The sequence below is a fragment of the Episyrphus balteatus genome, chromosome 3 (genome assembly GCF_945859705.1).
Source record: "Episyrphus balteatus chromosome 3, idEpiBalt1.1, whole genome shotgun sequence".
NCBI lineage: Eukaryota > Metazoa > Arthropoda > Insecta > Diptera > Syrphidae > Episyrphus > Episyrphus balteatus.
In genome coordinates, this window is record NC_079136.1 from 121,329,977 (window position 1) to 121,344,496 (window position 14,520).

The following is a 14,520-nucleotide window of genomic DNA, read 5'->3' on the forward strand; positions in this document are numbered from 1 at the left end:
ATCCAGAATCAGATTCTTGAATCTCAGATTCATTTTTTTGTCATTTTTTTGAATCTCAAGATGCAAATAGATCATGAAATCTGAGATTTGTCCACTATATTCCCTCTTCACCTCCCCTTTCAACTGTCAAATTCACAAATCTCATTCTGAGATTCGTCAATAGAAAACGACATTAATCATGGTAGAAATTTTAATGCAATTCACACATGGCCTAAAACAAGAAAAACCTTCAAATTAGAGGTTTTTCTTTTTTAGTTCAGAAGAAAGCTCTGAACAGAGTCTGAACATTCTGAGCACGCTCTGAACATTTTATGAACTGAACGTATTCTGAGCGCTCTGAATTAATATTGAAACATATTTGAGAACAAACTGCCACCAAATGACATTTTATTAGGGGTGTTCACGATCCGGTGCAACGAAAAGGTGTAAAATTGCTAAATTTTGTTTTTCTATTTCTACAACTAAAACAGGTAAATTTTGCACCATTGTATTTTTTGTTTTTTTTTTGCAATAGGGTTACGTATAGCAAAAGTGTAAACAAAATTGTAGTCTGTATATTTGGTTGTTTTATTTTAAGTAAATGTTACACTTTTGCACTTTTACAACGATACAAGACCAATTTGCATCGAATCGTGAATACCCCTTATATTGTTATTTTTAATTATTAGAACATATTTTTTTTTTCCTTTGTTGGGTTTGACAACTATGAATTGACAAAATGTCATTTGGTTTCAATTTGTTCTCAAATCTGTTTCAATATTAATTCAGAACGCTCAGAACACGTTCAGTTCAGAGAGAGAGAGAGCGTGCTCAGAATGTTCAGACTCTGTTCAGAGCTTTCTTCTGAACTAAAAAAGAAAAACCCCTATTAATTTTTTTTTCAGTGCATTAAACCGTTCAATGGTCGAATTACGGCACACGATTAAGATCACACGTTAATGTTTTGACTATTTCTGTCTCTATTTAATTATTAGAAAACGATATGGACACATAGCAACCATTCGTTAACGAACGTATGCCGTAATTCGACCCCATGTTTTACTCAGAATGTTCGGTCTTTTTTTCCGAACTCGTAGTTCATGCTCTGAACAAGCTCTAAAAGATTTCTGAACAAAAAAGATACACACATTTTGAAGCTCTGAACGCTCTCAACAAAAAAGAAATACGATTTCTTTTTTTAACAGTTCAGACTCTATTCAGAACTAAAAAGTAAAAACCCCTATTAAATATGCTCACTGAACAGATTTTTTATTCAAATGACATCTGAAATTCAACTTGCTCTCATTGAACGCAGAAAACTTTCCAGATTTCCAGTTTTCCAGTGTTTTGACATTTCACAAATCAAATCGAGATTTTGTGTTTTGTTTATTTTCTTTTTTGTTTTTGTTGATTTTACAAAAGTTTTATGTAAAAATAATAAATAAATTCGAAAAAAAAAACACATAAAACTATTTAACAATGTCCTCATACTCCTTCCAAGGGCGATCCCGCCTTTGGACTCCTCGCGATGAAGAAGAAAATCGTGCAATATTTTCTGCAATGCGACAGGTGAGTCTTGAATTCATCTTCAATTCAATTTCCCAAATATAAAAACAAGAAATGGTAATCTCTCCAGGAAACTGGCATAACAATGCCAGAAGAATTCAAACCTGTCTACTTGGAGAACGAAGAATACGAAGTTGAGAAATGGAGTGCAAAGCAATTAATCAAACTTCTCCGATTGTATGGCTCCCATCGATGTCTCTGGGATCTAGACGATCCATTTCATAAGAATCGCAAAATGCGTAAAGCTGCCATGGTTGATATAACATCTGCAATGGGTCAAGGTGTGACCATGGAAGTTGTTAGTCAGAAAATCAATGTCATTCGTTCGACTTATCGCTATGAGAAGCGACGAATAAAACAACGAATTAAGAAAGGTGTTGGAGCTAGAACCAAACTCAAATGGTTTGCTTTAGCCGATTCGTTTTTGAGAAATGTTCCAAGAGCTGATAAGTTTAAGAAACCTGATGTAAGTAAACTCCACAAAAACTTCCCAAATTCCTTAAGGCTGGGTGGGACCACCTAAACGGCTTAACGATTATAAGTTGGTAGATAACTTTCACATTTCGCTGGCTGAGAATTATAAGGTTGTATTATCAACTCACCTTTGTTTTGAGAAAATTTATCTTCAAGTTTTTTTTTTTAAGGCTGGTTTTTGGGTAAATTAAGTTACATAGTAGTAAAGTATTGATTAATTCCTCCTTTCGTGAACTTTTAGGGTAAAATAAATTTTACTTTTTTCGTGGGCTATAGTCGACGTTTCGTGCTTATACCCTTCTTCAGGACTCTATTGAAAAACATGACTTAAAAATATTAGCAAATAAATAAATAATCTATACTTACAATCAGAGGCGGCGGAAGGGGTGTGCGGAGTGTGCCCCCGCACACGGCCCCGCGCTTGGAGGGGCCCCGCGGGCGCCAAATGAAAATGTCTCGGCCTTTGAAAATAATAACATCCGAAAAAAAAACATGTCTCTTTTCTTTATTCATATGATCAAACAAAAAATAATTCAAATTGACTTGTTTCCACTCGATTTCCATAATTGCATTGAGATGAGTCGAAGCATGGTCTTAACTACATTGGCCAATTTTTGCAAAAGGAAGAAAAGAAAAATATTTGTTTTTTCGCTAGAAAAAGAAAATTAAACAATTAAAGATTATTGTTTAACTTTTTTTTCTCAAGTGAAGCACATAATTAGTTTACCAAACAACATGGATTATTTAAAATGTTTGCTTTTAATATTCCCAATTTAATTTAAAACTTAATGAAATGCATACATTTCTTACTACAAAATCTCAGTGAGAAAAAAGGCTAATTTTCAATTTTGTAGGTATAGTTACTTAAAATTGTACGAAATAATTTTTTGTATAAAGCTTAGGAATAGGTAAACTTAATTTCCTCTAAAAAAATTTGTTTGTTCGCTTACGCTCGCAATTTATAAGATATAGCAGATTTTTCACACTTTTAAACACTTTGTTAAGGGCTTAGAACATTTCTGTTTTCTGCCACCAATTTTTTGATCTTCTAAAAAATGATTAAAAAGGACCATTTTATTCAGTGGAATTTTCGCTGTTCCGTATTCCGTATTTGAACACATTTTGCCCGTTTTATATCAAAAATTTTTCTCAAACAAAAAAGTGAATAATTTATGTATTTATCACTTATTAAAAAATAATATTAAATTATTGATAAGTATGTATCTAAGAGAGGAAAGCAAACATCAACAGAAACAATTACCATTAGTCAATATAACTGAATTGAAAAACTTCCAACTAGACCATAGATAAACACAAACAATAGGTCGGAAAACGAAAAATATAGTCCCACAACTTTGTTAGTTACATATCTTCCTGTATTTAGCAAGGCAGAGAAAGCCCCTTGATTTTTCCGGAGTCTTCTTCTTCAAGTCGAAAGCCAAAATGAATCACCAATTAAAAGAAGCAATAAGTCCTTAATATTCCTAAAATTACATTTTGATGCAAATGTCGTCTCTATACGTAAGCCATCGCTTCGGTTAGGCCGAAGAAAGAAATCACAACCGTTTTTATAATAGAAATACAAGTGATTTTAAAAACAATAGTTCAAAGAAAGAAACAAATCCCGGCTTTATTTCTTTCTTCCTACTGATAAATTTTAACAAATACAATAGTCGGAAAAAGTATTTTGACAAAATGAACATTTTTCTAACTGATGAGAATAATCTGTTACGGTTAAACATAAAATAAGAAAGTTCACGGTTATTTAATAAGTATATTATCGTGAATCTCATGATGGTCAATGGCAGTCATATAGTTGGTATTATGCTCCGAGGCTGCATTTTTTGTATAAAAAGTATTAATTTTTGAGGGAAAAAAGTATTTTGACAAACGTTCTTTTTCAACGTTGGTAAGGTAAGGTAATGCATTTTACGTGCTTCAAGCACGTATAAAACTGACAGATTTGTTAGGGCTCCGATTTGTAAAAAATTGGGCAAAACGGCGGAACCGTTGCAAGTCATAATTTCGGTGTGTCTGTTAAAAAACTGGAGAACTGAATTTATAGCGGGAAACTAAAAATTACCAAATATGAAAACAAAAAATATAATTATACTATTCAAAATTTACCACAAATGGACAAAAAATGAAAAAATGCACTAAACAAAATAGACGCATTTTAAAGAATTCACTTTAAATCGCGGATTGACTCCAAAACGTCTGGATTTGAAAATGACATTATTTCATCAAAAACTTTGTTAGCAAAAGTACCCTTTGCATTGAGCTCAAAAAAGACAATTTTGCCATATTTATGGGAAGATAATACAGTACTTACCTCATTAAACAAAAATTGAAAAAAAAAAAAAAAATTGAATTCTCAAAGCAAACTATTTGGCCGGTTTTTTTTATCTGTTGATTTTATATAGGTACTATTTTACGTGTACTATTAGATTAATAATTTCTGCAAAATTTCATACCAAATTTATTTTAAATAGTTTTTTTTTTTGAGAAATGTTTATAGTCATTAATGACTATTAAATAGTCATTATTGAAATATTTAAATAGTCACATACAAATATTTTAATAGTAAAAAATGGCTATTTAATAGTTAATTTGGAGAATATAAATAGTCAAAATAACAATTTTTTAAACTATTTTAATAGTTATCCCGATAATAACTATTTTGTTCTCTGAATGTATTGTCTTAAGTTTGTTATAACAATTTTGAACTTGAACGGAAGATTTGATACTTTTTTCAAAATATATAGGTACTCCAAAATCATTTTTCTGGGGGCCCCGCAAATTTATCCTCGCACACGGCTCATTTTGGTCTTGCGCTGCCTCTGCTTACAATAGCTGCGTTTCTTTGAGAACATTTATCTACTGCGAAGTACTTCAAACTACTTTTGCTATATTGAAAAAGTAGTTCAAAGCAGCTTTAAGTACTAAGCAGTAGATAAATCGTCGGCATAAAGCAAAGTTGTTCTAAGTATTTAGGATTTCTTAAGGACTTAGAACAATTTCGCTTTACGTCGACGAAATATTCCCAAAAGAACGCAGCTAATTACTAAGTTGTCACTAAAGTTGAGAACTATCTTCGCTCAAGCAAATCCTTATTCATAGTCATCACTGGAGTCGAATTTTTTTCAAGTAAACGTCTGAAGAGACTTTTTTTTAGGAAACGCTTAAGTTTTAAGTTTTTTTTTTCAGTCAGTTGACATTAAATCGCAAGTGTCATTGCGAGCGTTTGTTTTTTGTATTTAACAATTAAGTTTGTACTATCTTGACGAAGGACATTTTTAATAGTTTGTATTTATTTATTATATATCTTAACCTTTGAGGTTTCTGAACATCTTTGAAAATTGCTTGCTTTTATTTTGAATATTTTAAAATTTCAACAATTATTGAAGTCTTGAGAAAGATTATTTACAATCGTCAGTTAGACTATCAGAAGAATAAAAATATAAAAAAACTTTTATTCGTAGGAATAAAGCTTAACTGAGTTTTATCTGACTATTGAAAAATTGGCTCTTATCAAAATTTCAAAATAATGAATTTTAATAATTTTTATTTGATGAGAAATTCAATTTTTGTATAACAAAAAAAAAAAAAAAAAAAAAACAAATCTTACCTAAAATTCTAGTCAAAAAGGAAAACATTTAATCTAACATATTTCTTTGGACAAACTGACTATAAATATTGCTAAGTCCCTCACAATCTGATCTTCTGTTAACAGTATTATAACATTATAGTAACATTCTCTTACTATAGTGTTTTTCTGTCTGTAAAATGTTTACTTTATTGAAATCTGGTCTATGTAGTCTAAGAGCCCACAGCAAATTTTGGGAGTGGAGGTATAACCAAAATGTGAGTATGCAGTTTTATAGCCTTATGTCTTCTTATAACGAATTCAAAAGTCTGGCAGCTTTAAATCGCGGCTTTGTATTGTTTTCAGGGGGTTGAAAAATGTGAGTTTTCCAATTCATATAAGTAGGCTAAATCCACACTATTTCAAATTCTTTAATAGAGCAACTGATACTCTGTCATTTTCCCTAAGCCTGAAGACATCAATCTTGACGATGCGATTAATAGAACTCAAGATATAAGCTTTTTAAGCGACTTTGTTTTGGAGACTTTTCTGTTTAATTTTTTGTTTGTTATTTTGAACTCAAAACTCTCCAAGAAAAGAGTTGATATGGTTAGTTAAAAAAGCTTATATCTTGATTTCTTTTTGTCGTATCACCGAGATTGAGGTATTGAGGCTTAGGGGAAATGACAGAGCATCATTCCTTTTATTCAGAATGTGAAATGTTACTTCCTTAGCCTTCTCACATTAATTGGAAAACTCGCGTTGTTTAACCCCCGAAAAACATATAAAGCCGTAATTTAAAGCTGTCAGACTTTCGAATACGTTATTAGAAGGCATAAGGCTATAAAACTGCATACTCACATTTTGGTTATACCTCCACTCCCAAAATTTGCTGTGGGCTCTCGGTCTAATGTCCTTCATCTATACAATGTAAAGCTAACGCTGTTTTTTGGAACTGTCCGCTATTTATATTTGATCTATGACCAGTTATTCGATTCTTAAGCTTCAACTGAAGGACAGTAGTTTGTTCCATCACCAAAGCATTTTATTTTATATAAACTTTATATAGGATTTTTCATTTTTTCAAAAATTCACTTTTGAAATTCGAGAACAATGACGTTCTTAAGCATTTTCCGATTCAAATGCTAAGCGAACGTTGTCTTTATTCACTATAGGAGCATACCCGAAACTTCGACCAGTACGAATTAGAATGTATTGAAGCAAGATCTATAGCTACGGTGACCATCCGTTCTTTTTTTGAGAAGACAGTTCTCTTTCGTTACTGTGTCCTTTTTAATATATTTACTAAAAGAGGACAGCAAATTGTCCTCTTATTTCAAAATTGTCCTTATAATGTCCTGATTTCCGCAAATATTCTCAATAATACTCGTAAAAAAAAATATACAAAAACTTGAAAAAATGGCAGAACATATTTTTTTGTTAGATTAGATGCATACAAATTTTTTTCTTCCGAAAATCCAATAGCACCAAATTTCACCTCTTTGCAAGCATTTTGCATCGCAAATTTTTCCACAATGACAAAATTTTGTTTGCTTTTTTTTTTAAATTTGCACATTGAAAACTTTTGTTAGTTTCAGCAATATTAGACTAAAAGAACGTTTTAAGACTCGATAACGAACGCTGTTCGCTGTGGACTAACTGAAAAATTGAATAAATTGAACGATAATTTTTTAGTAATGCAATAATTATGTTTATTAAACACGAGTCATACGAAGCTGGTTATCAGTCGGTAATTGAGGCAGTAGCGCAATAAATAGTTTACAAAACTGAATATGTTTAATATTTAGTACAGTAAATTTTTATCATCCTGCTACATAATTTTTTACCATTTTTCAGTTTATTCCCTCACATAAAATATGTCCTCTTTTTGGTCATTAGAAAAATGGTCACCGTACTTATATGAATGAATTTTATATGGGAAAAAAGTGCCTTTTCTTAATGGGCTTTGATTTTACTTCCCTCTAGGTTTTATTCCACTATATTTGAAAGAATTATCAAAATCCTATTTAAAAATAGCAAAAATACCACAAATTACGTATTTGCATTTAGAGAAGAAAGTAATTCATGTTGTTTTATTGAAATAGGTACACGAATCGGTATTATATTCAGCGGATCTTGTTATTCTTTTGCAAAGAAGACTTAATTTTTTGCAACTTAATAATGGATCAAAGGTACAAAATGAATATCCAAACAAAATTTAAATAAAAGAATCCTTTTAAATTAGGGTAACATATCCTCTTACTTTACCAGATTATACTTAATTTTTTTTAAGAATAAAATTCTTTTTGAAAAGAAATAAAGTTTAATTAGATTTTAAAAGAGCTTAAACGTATTTCATTTATTTTTATATTAGAAATTTTATTATTCTAATTACCTTATTTTTGTGTATTTTAAAGAAAATAAATAATTAACCGAAATAAAAAGAAATAAGAAGCTCAACTCAAATATTACCACCTTGATTTTTGCAAGAAAAAAATATCGTACTAACAACGACTAAAATTACAACGACTCAAATTACAATTGCTCAAATCTAGAAATTATAAGATCGAATATTTTAAGCCTTGTTTATGACCTAAATGATAAAATTTATTTCATTCAATTTTGTCTCTACAAATGTGAAAGTTATCCACCAATTTATAAAAGTTGAGCCGTTTATGTGGTGGTCCCACCCAGCCTTAAAAAATGTCGAATAACAAATTTGTTTTCAGGGAGCCGCTGATTCAGATTCTGATCTGGAAGATACAATTGTCTTTACTATCGACCCAGAAATCCTTATACCACTCGAAGAGGACAATTCTGGCAATCAAAATTGCATCACAATTGGTGATGATCAGATGACTCCTGGAATAACAAATGATCCAGAAGTTACTGAAATAAATGAACAGACTGAAGAAATTCATCAAATGCTTGATCATTTGGATAAAGATGAATGGATAGAAATGAAGTGGAAATCAAGGAAGTCAGTTGAATTCCTTAAAGTCTATCGTAAGCACAAGTGTCTCTGGGACACTAACGACGAAAACTATAGAAATAGACCAACTCGATTGGCTGCTTTTAAGGCAATCGCTAAAGAACTCAAAGGTATCGGAGTTAGGCAAGTCTCGAGAAAAATAATCGCATTGAGAGCAGCATATCGATCAGAGAGACGCAGACTGGCAGAAGCAGCATTTAAAGGAATGAAATTGAGAAGTCGATTGAAATGGTATTCGTTGGCGGATAGTTTTCTCAGACCATTTTGTGGACTCAAGAAAATTGTGAGTATTGAAGAAGTAGTTTGAGTTTGTACTTTCATTATCATCCCATTTTGTTATTATTTTTTTTTTGTTTTAAGTAGTAGTCCGTAGTGTTCGACAATCTCTGAGGGAATAAAATAGACTAGCCACTGCAGGTACAACTAGCAATTTCTTAAAGCAATTCTTATATGTATAAGAAAATTCGCTGAGTTCACCAGATTTGAATTCAATGTTTGAGGTTGTATGTGACTGCGCAAGAGATCTTAAAAATAGTGTTTATGAATGCTTTAGATTTTAGAAGTTCTTATCTTTGTCGTTTAATAGTAATATATTCTGAACACAGATATGATTTGTATCGCATTTTAGAACGAACAACTCGATTTTAGAATTGATATTAATCAAAAAATCCATCTCTCATCTCCAAAAAAAAATATAGAAGAGATACCCTCTTATCAATTCTTCAATATTAATACTAATATCAATTACATCCAAGAATAGAGGTCTAATTGTTGCTTTTAGGTGCAGATATCTTTGAAGAATACTTTTTATTCTTCAAAGCTCTTCTTGCTAACACTATACCGGCCAGTGTTTGTAAGACTTTCTTTTAGAAAGCTATTGCGATTACGTATTGCATTGGACAAAATGTTTTGCAAAAATGCCAAAATAATGCCAAAACTTTGGCCGGCAACAAAAATGCAAAATTGAAACTTAAAATGCCAAACTTTGCATTAACACTGCTCTCTTCATCGAGAAGTTTTTCGCTAATCATTTGGACCACTTGAACATAAGAGCCTCCAAGGAAGAGATAAAAACATTTTAAATGCAAAAAAAAACAAAATTAGAGGATTTTTCAGAAATTTTCGATTATAGTCAGTTTATTTACAAGCAAACAATTTTGACTATTTTCCGTGTTCCAAAGATTCTATAAGAAATTTGATCGAAAAAATCGATACAGTGTTTATTTAATTTGGATATGAAACTATAGAGTTATTTTCCAGAAATTAATCCTGAAAGTAAAAATGTAAAAAGATGGATTTTAAAGGCTTTTTTGAACAATTCGGTTGAACTTGCTCATCTTCCGTCTGTAAAAACGATAGAAAATCCTACTTTTTAACTTTGAAAGCGCTACAAGCTACAGTCACAGCTACATCATTCTGTTCCACCAGTTCATTCTTAAAGTATCGCAAATCAATACAAGAATTCAATATTTTATTAAAAAATGAACATGTCCATTATGTGAAGCTGGGAAATATTGTGCTTTATAGTTATTTTATTTTTGCACATATGAAGGGTCCAGAACTAGTCCATTCCAACTCATTTCGAGAAAAACGCATTTTAAAATTTTATTCCCCATACAACTTAGTACTAAAAGCACACAATGTATTTATTTTTCACCAAGGCTTAAATTTGTTTTATAAAAGTAAAGATGCCATCAGATAGTGCTCAGTACTACAAGACCAAAAGTAGACATGTGCCTTTGTTCCCCTGGACCCTTCATATATATTTTTTACCGACTTCCAAAAAGGAGGAGGTATTCAATTCGTTTGTATTTTTTTTTTTTTTGTATGTTTGTTACCTCATAACTTTGGACTGAGTGAACCAATTTTGATAATTCTTTTTGTATTAGAAAGCTGGAGCTGGAGAACGATAATAGTCCGAATTTTATTATTCAGCAGGATTAAGGTGTCTTTTATGTCGTGCTTTTGTAAGACTTTTGGAAAGTAGTTTAAAAAAGTGTATTGTAATATCCAATTGAAGCAGTTGTTAAAATTAAGAAACTAAAAAAAAACTCAAGCATCTATCAATTTTCACCTCATCTATCCCAACTCATTTCATTATTTAACTTAAATAAATCTTTGTTATTTTTGTTGTTCTTATTGCAAAGCCTGGAGCAGCAATGATCCTCGATGAGCCATATGAGTTTAATAAACAGACTGATGACAAAACAGCAGAACAACAACCCAACTACAATAATGACGATGAAAATGTATCTGACATAGATACCGACATGGAAGATGACTTTAACGACAGTCAAAGTTGCAATTCTGAAGACGAGCCAATAGCTCGTTTAAAAGTCGATATCGAAATAAAATCAGATCCTGAAGATGGGAAGAAAAAGAATGACTCAAAATTAAAGCCAGTTGTTAAAATCCCTCGAATTCGTATAAAACCAATTGTTAGACCTTGGACATTGGCCGAATCTATACAATTTATAGAACTCTTTCGAATCCATGAATGTCTGTGGGATAGAAAACATCCAAATTATAAAAAACTCCCTGAACGTTCGATAGCTTATGAAGATATTGCTCATAAAATGGACATGCCCGAGCGACGAATACGAAAAAAGACAAAAATCCTCCTAAAGGCTTACTATGCCGAACGGAAGAAAATCGAATTGGCAATGGAAAAGAATGTCACTTATCAAACAGAATTGGTTTGGTATAATATGGCTGATGAGTTTCTTGGTCGTAAAGTTGAAGAAATTATGCCTCCCCCGACGATGGCTCCGATGAGTTTTGTCGATCCTGATTTAATGTCACCAGCTCCGTCATTATTTCGTGATTCAAATGAAGATAAAGCAATCAAAATGGAAGCACCTGGTTCTCCAATGTCTGATTCACCAGATCATTTTGATGATATTGTTAATTCTCCTGAAATTCCATCTCCTAAAGCTCTGCCATCACAGTCTTCTGTAAAGGTTTTTATAATTTCTTCTCCTATGCAAGATTCACAAAATGAAACATCAAATAATCTATCCACTTCCGGTCCATTAGTTGAAATCGATCAAAAACCAGAAGTCTTGAATAATGAAACCGCAGAATCGGAGATCAAACTTGAGGAACAACCCGATGATGAGTTCCCAAAGCCTCAATCTGCCGATGAACAGCCAACAAAAATAATATGGAACGGTTTGGAGGATGACCTCCTCGAGGGAAAATGGAGTTTAAAGAATTCCGTAAAATTCCTACGATTGTATGGAGCTCATCGTTGCCTATGGGATTTGAATAATCCCGATCATCGTGTCAAGGATCTACGTGAAGCTGCTCTTGAAGATATAGCTGCAGCAATGGGTCATGGCTTAGATGCCGAGTATGTTTGGAAAAAGATTAAAATATTTCGCATTACTTATATGCAACATCGAAAGAGAATGCTGGAAGCCATTAAAGCTGGCAAAGAACCAGAAATCCAGTTGAGATGGTTTCCATTGGCTGATAGTTTCTTACGTCCACATATTGGGTTGAGGTCGATTAAGGCCGATGAAAAGGAAATGCCACAATTTGACTTTCAATATGTTTATGCCAATTTGAATCTAATTGATCCGGCATTATTGAATGATTTCGAGGGCAAAGGAACACAGAATTCAATACAACTTGGAGGTGGCAGTGATGGTGTCGGAGTACAAAAAGGAATGAATATTGCAGAGCAATCGAGTTCTGAAGATGAAGTTGAAGATGATTTTGATGATGGATTTTTTAAGAAAGAAAATCCAGAAAAGAAAGAAAGTGTTGAAGATAGAGATGAAGAATGAAATTTAGGAAAAAGGATATTGTTTTAAGTTTTTTTTTTTTTTTGAATAAAAATTAAAGAAAAATTGTTTATTTTCTTTTGCTATTTCCCAAGCTTCTGAAATTACTCGAAAGCAAACGCATATTTAATTTTACCATGAGAACAAGAAGTTGAAAATGTGGCCAAATAACTTTAATTACAAACCCACTTGAATGGAAGTAGTCGGTTAAATTACGCACCTCTTCCAAATACGGTTACGGGTATATGAGTGTGCAATAATGCAGTTTGTTGCATCTACACATCCACAGTTGAATGCGGTCACTTGAACTTGGACTTGGAAAACACATCCGAACCGGTGTGTTCACTCATAAGAGTTGTGTTATACATAGATGGTATGGTGACGACTAGGTTAGAAATTGCAATTTGCGCTCATTCTTCCGCATGCGAAACCAAATACCTTATCGTTGTCATGGTTGGTTGTTTGTTGTTATTTTTTTTTCTAGTTTTGTGTTCTCTGCAATCATCACTCTGCCGAGAGGTATCCAATTCTTACCAAAACTCGAGAAGCAGTGGTTTTTGGTGAGAGGAGAGAGGATTGGGTTGGGTGATGGGAGATGGTTTGTAGTTTCTCTAATTGGTGATGTGTTTATCCCACACAATTGTTACTGCTGCTTGCTGCTACTTGCGCTACCATTTTAGAAGCGATGATGTGTAGCTACTTGGTATGGCTGTAAATTGGATGCAATGAATGAGATCTAATATATTATTCGCAGGAAGCAAACATAACCACCAATAGTTAAATGGTAGAACAATATTCTCTCTCTTGTATTCAATTGCGTTCTCTAAAATATGAGATCTAGAGTTACTAGTTTTGCGGTCAATTTACTTACACTTCGATTGGGAAGGAGGTGAGTTTCAAGGGGAGTTATTGATATGAGGTTTTGAAAAAAATTCTGTTAATGAAATTTAATAAAAAAAAAAAAATAAAAAAAAAATAAACACAAAACAAATGATTTGAATGGATTTTTATTTAAAAAAGCTTACAATTGTATTAAATGAACGTAATTAAGGGTCGTACATTTTCCCATTTGAAAATTTCACAACTTTGATCGCTTGACTTGAGTTAGTTTAATAAATTAATTTTTCTTATCACAAATGCGACCTCCGTGAAACGACCTAAACATTTTTGAACCAAACTAGACAATTTTTTTTATAGGAAGTCTGCAAAATCGTCTAAAATGCTAAAATTTTGAGATAGGTAAACGATTGAAACCAATTGCAATTGTTTGACCAACTCGAGATCTTGCTACAAACCGAAATGAATCATTGTGCATCCTACGTTTAGGAGATATTCAAAAAAAATAAGTTTTGCACTGAAAAAGTCAAGTCCTCATTGTTATGAATATCTTCTAAACGTATGGTGGACAAAAGATGAATTCTGTTTTTATTCATTTCTCGTGGAGGGCAAACGATTGTCGTTTGCATTAAAAATAAAATGCACGACTGGGTCGCACGAACTTGCTCTTAGAGTTAAAGTTGCTTAAATTTTTAAGACTTTTTATATAGAAATTTGGAAAAAAAAAATAAAAATCGTTTTTTTTTTTTTAAATAAAATAATATCTGAAATCAAATTGCCCTCCAAAACAAGTATGCAGTTTTGAAAAAAAAAAACTAATTATTTATAAATACATAATTTTTTGGAAAAAATGTTTTAAAATAAAATTGGTATATGCCATTTTGAAGAAATCACGAATCAACATTTAAAAACAAAATTTCAAAAAAATTCAATGTCCCGTTTTTGAAAATTTTATTTTTCAAAAAAAAAATTTCAAAATTTTTATAAAAATTCAAAAATAATTTTTTTGGAAATTTGTTTTTTTTTGGTTTCTATTTAAATTGTATAAATGCTTCCTTCTAAAAAGTTTCGTTGAAATCGAACAAGCAATTTCGGAAATAATCGGATTTGAAAAAACGGTTCTGTGGCAGGTACCGTTAATAATGATTTTCCAAAAAAAAATTTTCATTAGAAGATAGACCTTAGCTTAGAACTAACATTTGACTACCATCGTAATGTCATGGAAAAATGTTATCTCAACTTTTTTTTTTGTACGAATGCATAACTTGATATATAGTACCTATATCGCAAGTAAAAAA

The 14,520-nt window shown here is 31.8% G+C and overlaps 1 protein-coding gene across 1 annotated transcript; it reads left to right on the forward strand.

Annotated features, from left to right (window-relative positions):
• The first annotated feature begins 1,333 nt into the window (after window positions 1–1,333).
• On the forward strand, window positions 1,334–12,410 carry LOC129913908 (uncharacterized). The gene is made up of 4 exons (XM_055992882.1): window positions 1,334–1,548; window positions 1,616–2,011; window positions 8,335–8,880; window positions 10,745–12,410. The coding sequence occupies exons 1-4, from the start codon at window positions 1,459–1,461 to the stop codon at window positions 12,386–12,388; spliced, it is 2,676 nt and encodes an 891-aa protein (XP_055848857.1). The 5' UTR covers window positions 1,334–1,458; the 3' UTR covers window positions 12,389–12,410.
• Window positions 12,411–14,520: the final 2,110 nt, after the last annotated feature.

What these genes read in the sequence shown, in the direction of transcription:
- LOC129913908 (XM_055992882.1), top strand. Translation starts at nt 1,459, where the DNA reads ATGTCCTCATACTCCTTCCAAGGGCGATCCCGCCTTTGGACTCCTCGC. An exon ending in ATAAGTTTAAGAAACCTGAT is followed by an intron (nt 2,012 to 8,334) that starts GTAAGTAAACTC and finishes ATTTGTTTTCAG; the next exon opens with GGAGCCGCTGATTCAGATTC. An exon ending in TTTGTGGACTCAAGAAAATT is followed by an intron (nt 8,881 to 10,744) that starts GTGAGTATTGAA and finishes CTTATTGCAAAG; the next exon opens with CCTGGAGCAGCAATGATCCT.